This window comes from Corvus hawaiiensis, chromosome 2 (genome assembly GCF_020740725.1).
Source record: "Corvus hawaiiensis isolate bCorHaw1 chromosome 2, bCorHaw1.pri.cur, whole genome shotgun sequence".
Classification (NCBI taxonomy): domain Eukaryota; kingdom Metazoa; phylum Chordata; class Aves; order Passeriformes; family Corvidae; genus Corvus; species Corvus hawaiiensis.
This window is the reverse complement of record NC_063214.1, coordinates 96,425,740-96,446,358: the sequence shown is the minus strand read 5'-3', so window position 1 is coordinate 96,446,358 and position 20,619 is coordinate 96,425,740. Positions and strand designations below refer to the sequence as shown.

Genomic DNA, 20,619 nt, shown 5'->3' with positions numbered 1-20,619 from the left:
TCCCAGTCGGTATCACCATTTTCATCAGGAAGTCCTGCCTCTTTGCTGTGCCACACGCACAAGTAAACCTAAGCATTCAGCCTCACATCCCACTTTGAACTAGCTGGCATGCTGCAGCCAACACAGGTACCACAGGTCCAAGAGTTCCCAGTTCAAAGGACTCAACATCCAAAAGTGATATTGCAGCAATATGTGAGGGAAATTCTTCACATACCACTAACTAACCTTGGAATTCACTCTTAAAAAAGGTTGTTTTAATGACGTTTATAAACGTGAAAGGTTGACTAAATACTGATCCTGCTTTGGTTGCACTTGCACTTGTATGAACACATGACTAATTAAACTTGATGACAATAAAAGACTGAAACCCAGGGGTAAAAAGAAAATAAATATACATACATCTGATTTTCTCCACATTTGAACTGCTCATGGGACATATTTAGTATACTTATGCAGTTTTCTACCTTTAGCACTGCTAAGCTTCAAAAGGCAACCAGAAGGTATTAGAAGAATTCATCAAATTCTCTTCTCTAATGTTAGTGAAGAACAGAAAAACCCCCACCCACTACAAAGTTATCAGTTTGTCTTCCAAATTGATCTGAGTTTTTAAAGGTAGCAATATTCAAAGCATAGTCACGTGATACATGAAACTGATCTCTTAATGTAAAGAAGGCTGACACAAGCCTGGGTTTGACTTTAAGCTTTTCTTAAGGTTCCTTAATGGGGCGAGCCAAAGCTAGCATGCAAAAGAATAGAAAACGAAGGGCCAAGCAGAGTGTGCAACCTTACGGTACCTCCTATTTCTTGTCCCTCTTGCTTCTAAGATTATTCAAACCTTGGGAAACAGGTGGGAAAGAAACTTGCATCATAAAATACTGAAGCACTAAAACATGACAGCGAGATGGCATTAGGTTATAAAATGGGAAAGATTTTGTTTAGTGGTATGAAGTCTCAAGCCTGAAAAATAGGAAGACCAGTATTGAAATACTACCAAAAATAGAGATGGCTGAGCTAGTCCTACACCTTCAGGTAGAATGAGAGAACATTTAACTACAATATAAAAACCAAAAATGCTTACTGTGAACACATGTAAGGAAATCTGGATTTCTTTTATACGGTGACCCATATTTCTGAATACAAGCTGAAAAACAGAAAATGATATTGTTATTGTTACAGTGGTGAAGGACAGCTGTTCAAAGCATGTAAAATTATACCTGGCCTGCAAGGATTTGGAAGGTGGATGCAAAAGCTATGCAATATTATAATCTTCCAGATGCCTTAACATTCTGAAGTTCACCGCAATCTTTTAGCTTTGATGTACAGTAGTTAAAACCCATTTGAAGAGGATGATCATTTAACCAGATGCTACTATGATTCTAAAACTATGGGAGTAGCTACTCAAATTTGACCAACTAAACTTCTCAAAATATCTAAAAAGCACATGGATTTTTCTCCTACTGTGGCATTTGTGATCTTAAGTACAACATATTAAACACAAATAGAAAACTGTATGATGCCTTGACTATGATACAGTCAATAGAATAAGCCAGTAGTTCAATCAGGCACCTTTTTTTTTTTTAATAAGGATATTAGTTAATAGCTAACTTAATTAAAAAGGGGAAAAGGTAGAAAACTACAAATTATTTCATAGCAGTGCAAGCCACAGATATATACGCAACATCAAGATTTTAACATGCAGAAAACACATAAAGCATCTTTGTCTGCAAATGTACACATAAGTAAAAACACACACCTCAAAGTAAAATAAGGAACATAAAGTCTAGCTTTAAAGTTAGCAATGCAAGTTTATTGCAATCAGATGTCCATCACCTTCCTTAGCAGAGATTTCAGATGTGACAAGCTCCAGTGTTAGGCACATACCAGCACTCCCACAAAGTGAAAATAAAAGCTGCAACTCACCCAAGTATTTCGGGTAAAAATATTCCTGTAGAAGAGGGGAAAAAGAGAGCAAAGATTTATTGAAACATATTTGCTTCTATTTTCGTGCTATTTAAGAGCTGCTGTTAGTTTGGTGGTCTTGTATGGCAATTGTTTAACAAGTTCCAAACATCAGTATCCTAATTTCCTTTTATTCAGAACCAGGGCAGCACAGTATTATACATGCATTTTGTCATTTGAAAAGGAAAGAAACATTAGCTCCAGTCTCAAGGTGTTTTTTGATGGCAGCTGATCTGGTCAGTGGCAGTGACTGAGCGCGAAGACACTAACCGTCCAAGAGATAAAGCTGCTGCTGATGGTATGAGGTAGGGGAAGGAATTGGAATCTAAGGGCAAAACCCTGGAGGGAAGAGTACAGGATCATTCAGTCACCCCGTGCTACCTCAAAGGCATTCTGCTAATGCAGGACATGGCCAGCACATGAACACCACAGCCACTAGAAAAAGTACTTTTTGCTCTTACAAGGAACACCCTACAACTCAGACAGCAGCCATTGCTGTACCACCCACACATCACATCCCAGGTGCTCAAAGAAGGGAGCAATGGCACTTTGCAAGAGAGGGGAAAATTGACACCCATTACTCTAAAACCAGACTGCAAAGGGCATTGCCATTCCTCTCATGGTACATGGTCGTGCATTACTGTTCCCTACTTTGCATCAACGAAGTGCAGCCATACAGCAAGAGCAGCATCATTTTGCTGATGTGATGTGAGTAAGTTAGAATAGTCAGCCTGGTGAGGCCTTGCAAGTCACATGACGGCTTGCTCCAACACGGAAACAGCAGGAAAATGCACTTGTGCTGCATGGAAGAATGGGAGATTGGCTGAAGCTGACAACTGTATCATATTCTTAAAAAAATACAAAACGTCATGGCCAGGAAAAAGCACTTCTGTCCACCTTCATCCTGGTTTCCGTAATATATAAGTCACTAATTCAAGTGCTGTTAAAATGGTAATTGGGGCATGGAATGAAGAAAAACTTACGGATTGTATCAGTGCTTAATTTTTTTCTTTTTTAAAATAAACCACTTCTCAGCTCACTATGAAAGCATATGCACAGTATAATTCTCTTTTATACAACAGGAGCAATTTCCATATAACACTATCTCCGGTGAGACTGGGACAGTAAATACCCTGCATTCTAAAAAATTAAATTGGTCTATACAATGTGCAAGAAAAGACACTATTTTATCTTTTCCTCTTATTACAGATGTTTGGATTGCATCTATACAGACATGTATAAACAACAGGGACAGGCACACACCGTGATTCAGTTTGATCTGAACTGCCCAATGCAATCAATTGCACTGTTGACATTTACCAGAAGAATCAATTGCTTCTGGCAAATATGCTCCAGTTACTGAAATGCACCATGCAAATATTCAGCCTAAATTATGAGAGCATCAGCAAAGAAGTAGAAGCAGCAGCTTACACTTATGTTAATTTTCAATTCTGACATGAGGGCGATAGTCTTGGCATCTTATGGGCTTGAACTTTGAAATGTGTCTTAGGGTTAACAGAGTGATGAGCTCAGAACCCACTATGGTCCTTGTTCCCTCTTTTTTTTTTAAGGTTTAGTTTGGAAAAGACAAGTCAAAAAAATGTAGTCGAAATAGAAATAAATCTAAGCAATCTAAGTATTCAGATGGTTGTCCATTTGTGCTATAACCACAAACTGAACTTCAACCAGCACTTGAGGAGAAAAAGATAGGGGTGTGTAATAAAATATTCCAAACATTTCTTTCATTATTTCCCCTTTATTCCATATACTTCACAAGAACGTGCAGATGTATTTAACCACCAACAGGATAATCCAGACTCTGGCAAGAACAACTGTTTTGGCACTAACAAGACAATAAATAGGAGCTTTCATATTCATGGCTATCAGCCTAATTGCTCCATGTCAGTGGTGGCAAAGGCATTTTCTCCTTGACCTCTGATGAATGAGTTGAGTGCTAGAAAAGTGGTATAGAGTTTACTTTTATACAAGTAACTTCCAAATTCAAACTGACTGTGTATTGATTCAATGCCAGTTGAACAGCAGGCAAGTGAAACTCCAAGGCATTGTATCACCACAAGCTTCATTCCACAAAGTATGTAGCCAAATGATTTAAACAGGAGGCTATTAATAGAAATTTAACCCTTCCTTCCCTGTCTTCCGCACTTGCTTATGTTGTACAAAAGCACTTGCTGATCAGTAGCACTTCTCCAGGTTTACAAAACCTGCTGATACTACCATTCTAAAATAAAGACACATGCTCACAGGTTCTAACATTACTCATTCTTATATGATTAACTTTTTGTTTTTCTCCATAATCAATTTCTCTTACAGCTGGCTTCTGTAAATACAATGACAACGTAATTACATTCAGAGAAAAGATTAATAAGAATGAAGGATGAATGATCTTACACCTTGAGAAAAGGAACCTGCTTAAACTGCAGTCCCTTTTCAAAAAACACCGATGAGAAGTTTTCTTGGTTAAAAATTCAAGCTGCGCCTAACCTGGTACAGATACACGTTATTTCTCATGTGAGCGCTCAACTCCTCAATGTCTTTTCAGTCTTCTGTGATGCACTATGGCTTAATGATGTCCAGATGTCAGGGAAAATGAAAATCCTATACAGGATCAGGTCCCTATTAAAAGTGTGCAACTCATCTTCTTTCTACCAGAAGTGTATGATTGTATTTTCAGAATCCTACAAAAATGCCAAGAGAAATGCTTTGGGGCTTGCTAAGAAGGAGTTGGCAAACATTCTCTGTTACTATTTTGCTGATTTCTCAACAAGCCACCTTCAATTTCAGGCTCAATAAACTTCTCACCATCCAGAAAGTCACACACTGTTCACAGGATCAAAACATGGGAAGTTATTTGTTACCACTAAGGTGGCAAAAATCACCACAGAATTATGTAAGTGTTAAATTTTCAGCTTGGATTGTGATAAAAAAGGTCAACGTTTAAATGTGGTCAGCCATTCCCCTTTAGATCTGCTTCCTAATTATTGCTGAAAATAAAAGCAGGAGCAATGGGCTTTTTAAATAAAAAGGTATAAACAAACACATGTTGGTCATGAACATCTTCCAGACAGGCTGCTGCACAGACACTGACCTCACCAAGCTCTCCAACCCATCTGTCCAGTAGTAACATCCCAGCACAGGCAAAAGGAAGACAAAGGCTGCAGAAGCTCCAACCTCCACAAGAGACCAAACATCACAAATGTAGCTTCAACAATTCCAACAAACTCTGTGACTGTTCCTACCAAGAAAACTTTAATGTATTTCCACCTCTCTTGTTTGTGACCCACCAAACTTTCTGTCTGACTGGTTTCCATGTACCAACCAGTATGGCTGGGATGCCAGAAGCTACAATAGTCAAGGGCCTGGCAGCAGGACACCTGCAGCCTGTGGTGTCCCAGTAACATGAACAGTTCTTTTGTAAACTACAAAATCTTTTATCTGCTGCCACTACAGCTCAAACATGTAGTATGAGCTACACACCAGAGTTGTAACTCACCTGTGAGTTATATGTCATGTGCCATCCAAAGTACAGCTCAGCAGAGATCTCAGGTAAAGAAGAAGAAATAGGAGAGACTGGGAAGTGCCTAACATCTCCAAATCTCCAGCCTTTCAGTGAGGTGGAAAGCACAGCATGAGGCCAGTCTCTCCAGGCAGGTCCTGGCTTGCTTAGCTCAGCTCAGTGCCAGAGACCTTTCTCTTGCTGCCCAGCAGACAGAGCTGTGCTTTAACAGAAAAGATTTAAACTCTACAGCCCCCACCTCTTTCACAGGAACACATGTACATGCTAGAAGCAAGTCTTCGATGCACTATTTGCTTCCACAACAGTATTGCAAGATCTAAGACTGCATGTTTTTATTTCAAGGTAGAGTGACACCAACCATGGAGTAAGAACTCTGTTCATGGGGCTAAGGTGTTCCTCTCCCACCTGCAACTGGAGCTTACTATTACCCTGATAAAATAGCCACTACAGCACTCAGTCTGGATATCTAAGAGAGCATAATTTTAAAAGTGTCCTCAAAAAAACTAACCCAAGAAAACAACCCCCCAAAACTCCAGGTTGTTCATTTTTATATTTGGCTTTTTCCTTCCATGTGTTAAGAACAGTTTCGCTGTGGCTACCCAGGCAACAACCCACATTGAAACAACTGAGGAGAACAGCAACATGAAGGTAAGAATTCACAGCTGTGGAGTGGAAGGGGCAGAAATTAACTACGTCAGCCTCCCTACCAAAGGAAACCTACATTGTCACTGGGGTCACCATCTCTTTTCAACTCTATGGCCAAAGTCCATAATGCTAAAATCCAGAAGTTAGAGCAATTTTATGGAGTATGCATTAGTCCTGCGGCATTTTTAGAGAAGATGGAAAAACACCAAATCAGAAGAGGCGTTAACATGAGTCACTGTATAAAAATAGCCCTTCTGAAAACATAACAATGACCCTGTTGACACCAGGAAAACGTTCTCACTGTTGCTTTACTTTAAAGTAATTGGTAACACTGGAGACCTCAGACAAAAGGGCCTGCTTACTGCTTCTGTTTATTTTGCCTGAGTAGCAGGTCAGGTAAGACTGATCAGCACGGAATCTAAGGAAAATCATGTTTGAGCTCTAGAGGCCACAGATACAAGGCGTAGTTTATAGGACGACTGTTCATGTTGCTGGGCATCTGGCTCTTGGTGGCCCTGCTTGGCCAAAAGGCCTCCAGAGGTGCCTGCCAACCTGAACCACCCTGTGATTCTGTGACTGCAGCACCACTAACACCGGAGCATTTCACTGACTTGTGTTAGCAACGGTGATTTCTAAAAAGCACTTTCTTAGTTACCTAGTTACATCTAAGAGAGTAGCAACAACTCCCACATTATGCCCTTTCCTCGTTTCCATACAATGACTCTCCCTTTTCCGCTTTCCTTCAGGACTGAATGTTTGTCTTGGGCATAGCCAGACCTCATTTATAAACATTCTTCATGTTTCCACACTATGGGCTTGCATTATCCTTGAAGAAATGACTGCTACCAACCATAATTGGCTATAACTTGCCAGTTTTCAACTGTTATAACCTGAGAATGCATATCTCACTAATGCTCGAGAACTCTCCTCCTTTTTTTAAAACTCAGCCCTAGTATTTAGATGCATAGCAAATCTCACACTGCACGATTGGGCACTTCCTCCCATATAAGGGCATTAAGCAGTTCAGCAATTGAGAATTTTATATATGTAGAACCTGTAGGTATAGAATTTATGCTCAAATGAATGCCATGTTACCTGCACAAGCTTTCCTTCTCATCATGAGGAACCCATCACTCAGCCAGGTTAGTTTGCTTCCTATTTTGCTTTACGGCAATCTGTATTCTCTATATGAAGAGCAAAGAGAACTTCTCTCCACAACTTGGCAAGTGAGGCGTTACAGAAGCAAGTAGGTCACATTACAATCCAAAAGCAGCCTCCAAGTCTCATCTCCTACCACCCAAGTTACAGCTGCTTAGGGTAGCTTTTAGATTTTGTGTTCATTTGTCAAGTATCCACTTCACACTGTCCAGCTATTCAGATGCACAAAGACTGGGACTGCCCCTTCTACCAAGCTGTTGAACTTTCCAAAATAGAAGCATTCAGGACCATATTCTCCAGCATGACCCCTTCCATAGAGACTAGGTACCTCTGCAGAATCCTCAAGTCTGAAATGAAACCCATCTATTGTCATAACTTCCTTTGCTCTGTTCTGGACAGCAAGACTGTTTCCCAATAGCTTACCGAGGTGCCACTTCAGCAAAAACTGTTTCTCTGCAATGAGGAAAAACCCACCAATGATTGGAATGCATAATTACAGGGGAGAAAAAGAAGTACTGAAAGGAAAGAAAAGAAGAAAAAAAAAGTTCTCGTATGTCACAGATATTTTATATTTTATGAAGATGCAGAGGGCACAAAGACATGTTTTCTATAGGCAGCCTGAGACAGGGTTTGATTAGACAGTAAATAGTGTGAAATGGATAAAACTGGTACCAAATACTTCAACAAAAATAATCTGTAGAGTGATCCCAATTGGTTGCATGTGCTTTTAAGTTACTCTGACAGGAATCTGATTACAAATGCCTTGAAGTTTCCTCCACTGCTTCAGAAAGGCTACTTTCACTCCAGCTGTAACAATGCGCGAGATCTCAATTTGACGACAAATGTTCACTTAGTGTTGCTCGTTTGAATCCCTACTTGTTGCAATAGTTACAATATTTGTATGTGTGGGTAAACTAACACTCGCTCAGATAGTTTAGTCAAATTAGGGAAAACAGTATCTGACAAAACACCTAGCATAAGTAAAAGGCTCTCCAACACCATGTCATTACTCTGTAATTATTTTAGCCATATTTAAAACAGAACAGGTAATATATCCCATCAAACATGATTTAAATATCTATGATCTCTCATAGGTTCTGTGACATTTTATCCACTGAAGTTTTTCCCCTTCTTGTAATGTAATCATACTGTTTCTTTGGATTTTGCTTATCTGCAGAGGTTGCAACTCATACAAACAGCATTCAATCACATTAAGGAATTTAAGGATTTGGACTCAGAGGGCACAGGCAAGCAAGGAATAGGGAAGTGACATCTTAGATGACACCAGGCCCTGGTGACAGAATCTGATCTCATACTTCCCTGTTCATTATTTTAATAAGTCATTTTTGCTTTTCTCTTCCTGTCCTAAATATTTTCTGGAATTGAACTAGTACTCCCTGTTCCAGGAATCAGCCAAATATGGTAGCTTTCCAGGTACATGTGATTCTGTGCAGTGCAAGCATGACCCGTTGCTCTTTTATGGCTTCATTTATATACCCTTCTGTCCTGGCAGGTGTGCAGAGTGAAGAAAACACCAAAAATTGTTCCCCTCCCTGGGTATCCTCCTTACTTTCCAACTTTGCTCTTCTTCTGGGTCCCACTGCTGATGCTCAACGGAACGGGGGAAAACACAAACCCATCAATAAGTAAATTTCCCCACAGATGTCCACGTGTGGAAAGCCTACAGAACAGCACTCATAACGAAACTGTGATGAAAGCAAAGATACAGAAGGGAGACCCGCTGAAAAACTTCAATCAGATTCTCCAAGGCTTGGTTGTTCATTCATTGCTTTGATAGGCTGAGCTGTGACAACAATTTCTGTTTCTCTTCCAGCACCTGGCTTTCCCATCCTAACCTCAGGCTGTCCTTTCCACCATGTCAGTCCCCACTGGACTGGGGAACTGATCCAGCTGCAAAATTACCATTTTTCTCTACAGACTACTTTTCTTTAGGTTAAGTTACTTTAATTGGTCCATGCAGTCACCCAAATTGCTGTGCAAGAAGGGTGAAAAGAACAGGCAAGGGAATTGCTTACCTCTACTAGATCAGCTGAACTCCCCAATGTGAAACCAAAGCTTGAAAAGTAATTTGAGGGGAGAAGTAAACCTTGTTGCAATGTTCCTTCTTATCTTCTTCTAAATCTGTGGTGGTGGTTCCATCCTTGTTCTTCTTACTTACTGGAAAGTGACTACTTGTAATTCATTAAGCTCACTCAGAGTATGGAACACACATAAATTACAGCTGCCAATTAAGCAGCTGCACTAAAAAATTGTATTAATTCCCAGTAGGCTGCTCCTATTTTTTTTTTAAAAAAGAAAATGAAATTAGCTCATGGCCACAAAACGGTTTTCTTAATTTTTAATTGTCTTTTTTCCCCTCTCACATATTTATTAAAACCTATTGTATTTCTCTAGAAAACAGACTTACCCTAACTTTATCTACTTTTTCCATTATCATCCATTGTGACCAAACCAGCATAAACCCCCCTGCTTCAATTTGCCATTCTTAGCATCTTTTACCACCCTATCTTCAAACAGCCCCTCAGCATAATATTACTCCCTTTTGTCTTGTCTTGCTCCTTCCCTCCTACTGCACAGGACATTTAGCATGTACTACTTCTCTGATGTGGTGTGTCAGTATTTCCAGGTCTATTCTGAATTTCTGGGCTACTCTCCCATGAGTGGAAACTGATAAAGATCGGGTAGGCATGAGTCCAGCAGAGCTGATGGAGTTGTGTCTATTTCCACCAACAGCAAACATTGCTCACCCTTCTCAATAATTTTTGATAAAGCAGCATTTAGCCAAAAAAAAGTATAACCTGCCTGCTAAGGCAGGAAGGAGTACTTTTGTCACCCTCCTGCTACTGAACGCCACCACTGCCAACAAATGCTGTGTCCGTACTGCAAAGAAGACAGGAGCATCCTGGTCCACAGTCCCAATCTTTTTGCCTTCCAGACTGGCTGTAACTGGCCTTCCAGACCAGTTACACCCACTGGATTTTGGTACAAAGCTCCCTTGTCTTTTATAAGAAACTACAGGGAGAAGGAAAGAAAGGGAAGGGAGAACACCTGGTGGACACCCAGATCTCATCCCAGCAGGCTGGGATGCCACTGTGGCATATACCTGGGTACTCAAATTTTTACTTCCTTCTTCTCTCCTTCAACCCATTCCTGGACAAAATTCTAAATATCCCCATATTTTCTTTCTCAAAATCTATTAAGCAGGTACCATTGTGCCTGGGAATCCATTCTTCCATGTACTGAGTCCAAGCAGTTTAAAACATTAGCACAGAGTTTTCCAATAACTCTTTCTCTCTGCACCAACAAGAAGAGACAAATAAATTTATACCAGCTATAAATCTAGCCTTTTCTCCATGCTCTGCCAAAATGTCAAAACAAATCAGTATATTGAGAAGAACTGTCACAGCAAATAAAACCAGATTCTTGCCTGGATCTCTAAAGGAATATTCTATGCAGGGATGATGACATCTGTATCTAAAGATATCAGTATTTTTCATGTCTAGACTACACAACATTCACTAAATTACTTAAAGAAATTTTACACTGCTTTGCTCTCCCAGTAACTCCTCTCCTCCCTCTACATGCCTTCATACTTTCCTGATTAAATTTACATGTGTGTATCTATCTTGCTATCCTTAGAAATAACATCTAAATATTGCCTGAAAAGCACCCCCACTAAAAGATCAGAATGAAGTTTGGAAGACCCTAGTCCATGCATGCCGCTCATTGGTGTTATCATGACCACATCATATTATGGAACACATAAAAAATAAAACCAAGTGAGCCATCAACACTCTGAAAACCAACCAAACTGTCCCTTATCACACCCTATACATTGCTTCATCAGCATTTCAGCTTCGCAGTAAACCCAGCCTAGCAGAAAGAATGCTGACATTGCTAGATGCTTTGTTAGGATCAGTAATTTTCAAGACAGGATTGTGAAAAACCCCAAAAAACTTGGTCTGGTGTCACTGCTGCCCTTGCCATGAGTGGGATAGTGGAGTAGATTCCTCTTCAGTCCCAAGTTACACTGTGATTCTCTGCCAGTGTTTTGTGTATCTCACAAGCCATAGATTTTAATAGCATTTTGGATGCAAGTCCCTCAAAAACCAGAATTTTCACATGTCTGCCTGTGAATCAGATGTCCATTCTGCATGCACATGGAAACCAGCTGGCTTTCCACAGTGCTCTACTGAGGACCAAATCCATGAACACAGTAAACAGTAAAAAAGCCAGGCTGACCTACATCAGTGTTTCTGGTGTGCCTAACACTTTTGAATGCATTCAGCGTGGCAATTTCTATGGTGAGCTGCAGGAAGGCCAGTAATTCTTCAGCAGTAGCAACAGCAAACAAGATGTGCAAGGACAGATGCTATACTAAGGCACCAAAGGGTAAGAGGCTGCGTTCAAACATCTTCCCTATGCTGAGCCTTTCAAAACAGAGAAACTCCTTGCACGAGGACACTTGTTTCTTCAGTGAAATACAATGTTTCTGAGAACACCACGAGCTACAGTCCCTTCTGCCCTTTGTTTTACATGCTTGGATGACCAGATTTTTAGAACAGGTCAACCAAATTCCAGAGTAGTTTATCAGTGACTTAACAAGCTGTAATACCTTGACTGCATACCAAGGTCAATTATTTCTGCAGTACTGCTTTTATAAGGCCTCATCAACATCTTAAATAAGATAACATTCTTATCTCTGTATCCAAGGTATTTTGCAACTTCATCCCATCTATCACACCTAGCATGTATTTTGAATAGATCACATTTAGAAACAGTCTGCATACCTCCCATCAAGATGTTTTCCATCCTTCTTTTTTTTCCCCATCATATTCTCTTTTAATTTTTCTGTTTGGCCCCTCTAGCATAAATGAAATTACAAGACAGGAATCATCCCAGAATTCTGCAGTAATGTTTAAGGATGTTATAATGAGCTTCATGAAAAAGGTAGGCTGCAAGACTCATTACTGCAGGCTACTTGTTTTTACCATGTATAGTCATACAAGTGGCACAGACTGAGTTTTGTTCTGCATCTAAAAAAAAAAAAAAAAAAAAAAAAATCTAAAAATGTTTCAATTGATCTTCCTTCCTCTAGTCTGAGTGAGCTGATATTTATATTTTCCATAATACAAAAGACAAAAGCTGCCCTGGCCTGCACATGAATGGCTACTGGGCCCCACCTGATACACTATTCTTAGCAGTTGATGTAAGTAATCACACATGTGGCAAAACCCACATTCAGGTTTCAGAGAATGTCCATCTTCTGCTGACTGCCTGCAGATGTTGCTTTGAAAGCTGATCACTGAAACAATGGAAGGCACAGAAAAAGGGTGCTCTGGTATAGATATGTGACACTTCATTTCATTTACTGGTCTGTCCAGGAAATAGGTATCTTTCCATAAAATGTTATTCTTGGCTAGATGTTACAATTGGCTGCATCAAGATATGGTTTTACCTGGGAAGCATCATGTGAGCTACGTTACAGCCTTCCTTCATCTTACCTCAACTTCTGGAGCTGTTTAATTGAATCAGTTAATGCAATTTTGTATCACATCTTTAGGACGTCTTGAAATTAGGCCTTGAAATTCTCCTCACACAACCACAGGATAGTTAAAAATGGCAAGGTTTGTAAGGAAGGCTTTCATGGATGTGTCACTTTGTGTGTCTGTATATTAAATTTCACTTGTCATTTATTACCCTCTCACATTAAGAGTGTTATCAAGTAATACAGCCAAGCTAACTGAACAGCTTCTTGCTCCCAAAACAGGTTGTCCCACTCTGCCTTCCCTCTACACTTCCACCTTATCCCCAGATGCACAATCTTTGTAAGCTTTTGTCATTGATGTGACCTCGCATCTAATGGAGGGGAAAAGGGAAGAGGGACAACACTTTTGATCTCACATCACAAGCCTTCCTTGAGGCTGAACAGGGAAGCATCAAGATTGATTAACTAATCTCTAACTAACTTTTAGTTGTCATGGCTGCAAAACTGTGGAGGGCTCACCTGAAAGTGATACAAAACCATTGCTCCTGTGGGACAGCAAACAGCCAAATGCCTACACAGACACTAATCTGGTGCTTTAAAGCATAAAACCCGGGAGATGCAACAGGACAGATTGCACTGATGTGTTCCCCATGGCTTACCAGCACAGCCTCTTAGAGCTCAGCACAGGACAAAAAATGCCATAGATGTTTCTTTCTGCCGCAACCTATGTAGTTAATCCCTGTGACCACGTTCAGCAGGCACATGCAGAAATTTCAGCCTTCCTAAACTACAAGGAATCATCTTCTGTCAACAGCAATCTGTACATTTCCCTGGTCAATGAAAGCTCACTTTACCAGCATGGATCAGCTGCAGCCTGGCAATACACTAAGGCATGACTGCAATTACTGCAATTCTTCAAAAAGCTTGGTGGTTTTTACAACAGTTTTTGCCTTTCCTGAGTCAGGTCTCAGCTAGCTTCCTTCTTGTGTCAGTCACTAGGACTGGATGTACAACACAGCATCAGTGAAATGACAGCACAGTAACTCCCTACTGTTTAAAATACACTTCCGTTGTGAATTAATACTCTGTCCATGAAATCCACAGATACTGCTGGAGAAGTAGTCACCTGTGCCTTACAAAACAGTGAAGGTTTCCAGTGTAGAGTAGTAACAGCCCACATACATAACCTCTGCCACCACGCATTAGAAAACTGTTACTGCACAGCAGCTGCTGCTTTCATGTCACATATGGATTGCAAAAGGGACAGGAAGTGCCATAAATCCCCAATATATGACGGCACATTTGCTTCTCCATCAAATTGGAGCAAAGTAATGCAAGGAGTAGGACATACTGCACTTAACAAGCAACTTCATAGCTCTTGTCAGGTTTGTGTCTCAGAAAACGTAGGATCTTATGTCACTGAAGATCTAAGTGTCCTGGTGTAGAAGGCCATGTTAGGGGGCACAGACAATAGACGCCCACCTAGCCTTTCTTCAGGTTTTCAAAACAGAGTGAAACCCAACAGCAATAACGAAGGAAATGCACCAAAAAAATCAAAATAATTTGCAATGACAGAAAGTTGGCATTGTCCTACAAAACGCACTTAAAGTATGACTGTATCTTAAAGAATTTATATTATACATCAAAAGATTTTAAACCAAAATGATTTCACTATTGTCATTTCAGTAGTAGAATTGTGTATTCTTTCCAATTTACAAAATTAATACCAAATACTGTTAAAAACTCCTTACATATTTTTACACTATCCCACCCTTAAACTGATCCATCATGCATCGCCTTTAGCTACTTTCTTGGCCAGCAGCCAGTTAGTAAAAGTACTGACCTTAGATCTCCTTTGTTACAGAAGGCTACAAAATCACCCTCATCATGGTTTTCCCTGCATGCACTACTATGTGATGAATATTTATAGTGAGTTTAAAGTTATATTACTCAACATGAATATGGAAGTAGTTGTACCAGACACTCTCACCCCATTACAGTTATCCACATTCTGAAGTAGCTCAGCTTTTGCAGAACAGAAGCAAACACTTCTACATGCAGATGTGACTACACATAGACATAAAAGGTGTAACATTAAACACTGCCTGGACAAGTGCTCCATATTAATCTCAAAAATGAAGACTGTCAAAAATCTATCATGATGCTTTTGCTGTACTTATACTGCCTTGTGACAACAAGCTACTGCACTGTATATCCAGTGCTGAGGCTGCTAATGAAGCACACGTGTCAGGACTTGCCTTAATGAAGCATAAAACATCTCTTCAGCGGAGTCCCTCCCTTGCCTGTGGTTTGTGTCTCTGTGTACACACACACGTGCTCTCTCTCCCTCTCTCTCTCTGTTCTATCTTCTCCCTAGAGCATCATACCATTAACAGGAACATGCTGTGCAGAACGGAGCTTCAGTCTGAACACCAAGAAAATCCACTTCCCACTGCTAAATCCATGCCAGATACTCTTTGCAATGAGAACAGCCTATCCAAAAGAGTGTTGAGAGGAGGTGTAAAGTGACTTGAAGAGTAAGCAAGCTTAGTGAAGTATCTGCATGCTGCTTGAAGTGAGAAGGCTGAAGTGAAAGTCAGCCTTGGTAAGACTGGAAAAGGCAGCTCCATGTGTGGTGTGCAGTCTGTAACTGTGTGAATCCACACTTAGTGTTACAAGTGCAGCAGTACCACATTCCCATACATGAGCTCTCCTGCTGTTGTAGTGACAAGTGCAGAACCTACTGATTCTAAGATGCTGACCAAGCTGAATTGGCCCCCATGGATTTAAAAGTGGTTAGGACATTCTTCTGAGAAGCCCTTATTGTGACATATGCTGCAAAATTCAGGGGATTTTAAATACAGCTGGGATGGGAAACTGAAGGAAAGATGAGGGATGGTAAGGTATCCAGACAGAGAAGCTATATCATTATGTTGCACTGGTCTTGCTTCATGGATTTAGACCATGGGTGAACAGGACCCTTCTAGTCTCCGAAGACAGTCCTGCCAGCCAGTGCCAGGCTGGGCTGCTCACCCAGACCACGGTCACCGAGGTGCTCCTGGCTAGACAGCCCTGACACTGTCCTTGTGCAGGCTGAGCCTTAGTGTCCTCCAGTCAATCACCTAATGGCCATGGGTCCTCCTCCTCCCGATGCCTTTCCCAGCTGTGCCGGCAGCTGGCATCCAGCGGCGGATAGACGGTGGGCGGGAGCGCGGAGCCGGACAACCCCCCCCAAATCTCCACGGCGGCTGTGCGCCCTTACCGTCTCGGGATCATTCTCAAACACCTCCCGGGCCTCCTCCTTGCTGCAGTGCTCCTCCACGCACTCCCTCTCCAGGTGCCCTTGCTTGGTCTCCTCGAAGATCTGGTAGGCTCGCCGCTGCCTCTGCCGCAGGAACTGGGCAGCCTCCGGGGCGCGCAGCAGCACGGCTGGGCAGCCGAGCGCCGGGACGGCGCGGGGGAGGCCAGAAGCAGGACGAGGAGGAGGAGAGGAGCAGGAGGAAGGACAGGCAGCGGTGAACAGCTGAGCCCGCCTGGCCGCCCCGGATCCCCGGACCCCCACCCCACACACCAGACCGCCCCTCCGGGGGGCACCGAGCGCCCTCCCTGCCCGGGGCGCCGCCCGTGGGTCGCCGAGGCCTCGGCGCGGCCCCTCATCCGCATCCCCCTGCCCCCGCCGCCGCGAAGCTGCGCATCCCCTCCGCAGCCCACCCCGCCCCGGCAGCACACCCCGCACTCGCACACACACAGGGCGGCGGGGGATGTTCGGCGGCGTGTGCGGGAGGGACGGACCCCCGCGGTACTCACTCTGCGAGGAGTCCGCCGCCAGCAGGACGAGCAGCAGGGCGGCCCCGAGGGGCGCCGCGGGATGCGGCATCACGATGCGGCGTTGGCTGGGGCCGGGCCGGGCCGGGCGTTGGCGGCGCGGCGGGAGCGGCGCGGGGCGGGCGGCGGCGCGGGCGGGGAGCGCGCTGCTACTGCGGGAGCGCGGCGGCGGAGCCCGGCGGGGGAGCCGCGGAGCCGCTCGCCCGCCCTGCCCAATCCTCACAAGGCACCGCCGAGCCGCCGCACAGGGACACACCTCGCGGCGGAGCGGCCTCCCGGCCCGGCCCCGCGTACCTGCCCGGCCGAGCGGCGGGGGCGGTCACCGGGACTCGGGCCGATAGGAGGCTAGTAGGACGCGGGGAGCGGGCGAGGAGACTGCGCCCTCACCTCCAGGCACATCTCTTTAATAGCGCCGGGGCTCACCAGAGAAGCTGGCACCAAACCCAGCCCAGTCCTGCTATAAATTAGAAACTTGGGTTCTCCCCACACACCAACACAGGTTTTGGTCAGAAATGCATTTTCAGTTTGTTCCACTATTTCAGGATGAACTCCCTAGGAAAGAGATGAATCCCGTTTATACCAGTATGTTGCAAGCCATACTTTACTGTCCCTTGCCCAACTGAAGTTACACGGGACATGTCCCCTGTGGGAAACCCTGTTAGCTGTAACGTAGAGCTGTAGGGTAAGAGCTGCACTTAGGCTATCTACTGCCACTGCTTTAAAGCCACCCCTCTTATCTGTACCGCTCTGTCGAAGGGTCAATGTGGCCGATAGCTCCAGTAACACCATACCTATACATTCTTCAAGAAAATTTCAGTGGCATAACTTGTGTCAGAAAAAGAACTTGTGTAGTTTAACTTTGTTATTTAGGTATATCTAATACAGACTTTGTGTCTCCACAATAATTCCTGGAAATATAACAAATGTAAACAGTGTATTCATATCACATATAGTTGAAGTAAAGTACGTGAAAACCGAAGAGCCAGCCTACTCATTCAAAGCAACCATCCCTAGGCTGGTATCTTCTGTCTGACAATGGCAATAGTAGAGATATAGCTAAGAGGTATAAAAACATATAAAACACCATGGAGTGGCCTTTTCTTTCTGTTTTCAGCTCCTGAAGTGCAGAGGAAGAGCTCTCAGGTGAAAATTGTGTCCACTGCAACACTAACAGACACAAATGTGCCACTTCTCTATGAATTTATCAACTAGCTTTTTGATCTGTTGGTATGCCTGGACTCCAGGAGTGGTGAGAATTTGGACAAAGACTAGACAGGAACTTTTTCTCACTAGTTTTTAATCCAGGGCTTAATAATTTTACAGGGTACTTGAATTTTTGTCATCTAAGAAACAGTGAATGATCATGCCCTATTTGTTTTCACCATACCAGTTTATAGACCTCTCTCATACGATTTCAGAATCATTCTTTTTCCTGAAAGGAAAAAAAAATTGAGCTTTGTTCTATTACTCGTTTTCAGACCCCTTTGAGCTGGCATTGCTCAAAGCAGCAGTCCCTGCAGTCCCTGTTTCTTTTTTCTGTTCTTTGGCCACATCCATTTCTTGTGCTAGCATGCCGCAAACTAAATCAGAATAATCCAACAAAAATGACTAATTTTATTTCAGATCAGTTCCCCCACTGACTTGCTGAACAGCTGCACAAACACCAAAAGGGAGAGGCTTTCAGGAGTGACAGCAAGTAGCTGCAGGCAAAGGAGCTTGGGCCTAATTTCATCAGCAGAGCTGGCCAAAACGCTTTATGAAGCTACAGCTGAAGGCAGAGGTTTCCTAGGACTGGCTGCCACTTTCCTCCCTCTGTCATGTGTCCCCCTGCCCACGTCCACAGATGTGGCTGTGCCATTTCAGCTCAGTCACCTGTCAGGAAACTCTTCCCTTTGTTTAGTGTGTGTGTGTTTTCTACCAGGTTACTGTGCTGAACCAGCTCAGTGACAGCACAAAGAAGTACGGACTGGGATTGCAGCAGTAAATCAATAGTCTGCTCTGGGATTGTAGCCTGAGCCCCTCAAACAGAAACCATTCCCCACCTTTTCATCCTGCCCTGTATATTTTCTGTTTATACTTCTTTTCAGACAATGTGGATAAAACTGCATGCAATATTCAAGATATGGTTTTATAGTAACAGTATCCTGCTTCTTTCTTACTTCTGTTTTTCTCTTACTATTTTCAAACATCTCATGGGTCACTTCCTGACCTGTTCTTTTCAAAGAGCCATGAACAAGAGGTCTGAGACCTCTTTCCTGAGAGGAGTTGCTGTTTTACCAGTGAATACAGAAGGTGAGGGTTGTCTTTCATGGATGTGTCACTTTGTGTGTCTGTATATTAAATTTCACTTGTCATTTATTACCCTCTCACATCAAGAGTGTTATCAAGTAATACAGCCAAGCTAACTGAACAGCTTCTTGCTCCCAAAACAGGTTGTCCCACTCTGCCTTCCCTCTACGCTTCCACCTTATCCCCAGATGCACAATCTTTGTAAGCTTTTGTCATTGATGTGACCTCTCAGCAAGTCAATTCAACTCACTAAGCCAAGATAATTTTTTTTTCTAAAAGTCTTCTGATATTCTTGATTACCAGTTTAAGATTTATCTGTACAGATGAATTTTGTATTATCTGCCAACTGACCTCATGGCATTAAACTTCTCAATAAAATTTCTGAAGATGTTGAACAGAAGAGATTCTTGTGGGTTCTGGAAACTGCATTATATTGTGTAATTTAATGATGAATTTTCTTTCTTTCAGATGGTTTTTTATCCTCTTCTGTTTATCCCATATGATCACACTTTGAGAGCATATGGTAAAAGACCAGCTCAAAAGTTTTTTTACAATCCAAGTTTCTAATATTATCAGAACCATACTTATCTAAATAAGTATCACTCCTTGAATCTCAAATGGGTTTGGAAAACAAGACATCTTTCTTGGTATGCAATGCCGATTCTCCTCCAACATATCATTTAGTTTACCAATTCTATTCTTTATTATATTTTCCAGTAAGTTGCTTGGCACAAACATCAAACACTGATTTTGGTGACTCAGAAGTCTTTTCAATAGTTGTATTTTCCACCTTCCATTCTTCTGGCATGGTAGCATTTAAGGCAGATTTAAGCAATGAGTTTCATAATGCATCTTTAATTTTCTTTAGAATTCATGGATTTATTTTTTATTTTTGTTATCTGGTCTCAGCTGTCCCAGTGATGTCTTAGGGAACATGAAAAACAGGATAGAAAAATAATGCTGAAAATATTAAAACAATGTTATATGAACTGCTTGTACTCTCAGCATGTCCCATTTTAGATTCTCTTTTTATTTTACACTAATCTCAACACAAGTTTCCAAATATAAGTCTGAAGGATTAGTTTCCATTGGTTTTTAGACACCAACCAGAAATATGCACCAAATTTAACAAGTTTTGAGAGAAGTGACTAAAAATACAACTAGAAGGTATTCGTTAAGGACCAAACATCTAAAAGTGATTCATCAGTTAACAGAACTTGAGACACTTACACAAAATTCTGATGAATGTCCATTTGTTTTTCTTCCTTAATTAATCCCAAAATAAAAACCAAGGTAGCATTTGCCTTTTAGAGCAAACCCATGCGTAGTGTGTAGCCAAGCTGCAGAGGTGCAGTGGAAGAAGGTTTAACTGAGCAAAGTTCATTTAGGTTCCTACAACTAATTACATTTGTAGGCACCAAACTGTAGAAGGAAACTAAAATGTCCTGAAAAGAATATATAGGCCTCACAACTTTAGAGCTGAAGAAGCAGGGCAATGGAGCAGGTGAAGGGTCTGCAGCACAAGTCTTATGAGGAGCAGCTGAGGAGGCTTGGGTTGTTTAATCTGGAGTAAAAGAGGCTCAGGGAGGACCTACAACCACAACTACCTGAAAGGAGGTTGTAGTGAGGTGTAGGTCAGTCCCTTCTCCCAGCTAACAAGAGAAAGGACAAGAGGAAATGGCCTCAAGTTGTGCCAGGA

General features: G+C 42.2%; 1 protein-coding gene across 2 annotated transcripts in view; it reads right to left on the bottom strand.

Annotated features, from left to right (window-relative positions):
• GAS6 (growth arrest specific 6) overlaps positions 1 to 16,736 on the bottom strand; it is a 41,285-nt gene extending 24,549 nt beyond the window's left edge. Inside the window, exons 1-4 of one of the 2 annotated variants that reach the window (XM_048327312.1) lie at positions 16,614 to 16,736; positions 16,069 to 16,235; positions 1,921 to 1,945; positions 1,079 to 1,141 (exon numbers count right to left, since the gene is read on the bottom strand). In XM_048327312.1, coding sequence (XP_048183269.1) covers positions 1,079 to 1,141; positions 1,921 to 1,945; positions 16,069 to 16,235; positions 16,614 to 16,683 — 325 coding nt within the window. In that variant the 5' untranslated portion in view covers positions 16,684 to 16,736. The remainder of the gene's footprint in view (positions 1 to 1,078; positions 1,142 to 1,920; positions 1,946 to 16,068; positions 16,236 to 16,613) is intronic. The other variant, XM_048327303.1, reaches the window with a different exon arrangement.
• Positions 16,737 to 20,619: the final 3,883 nt, after the last annotated feature.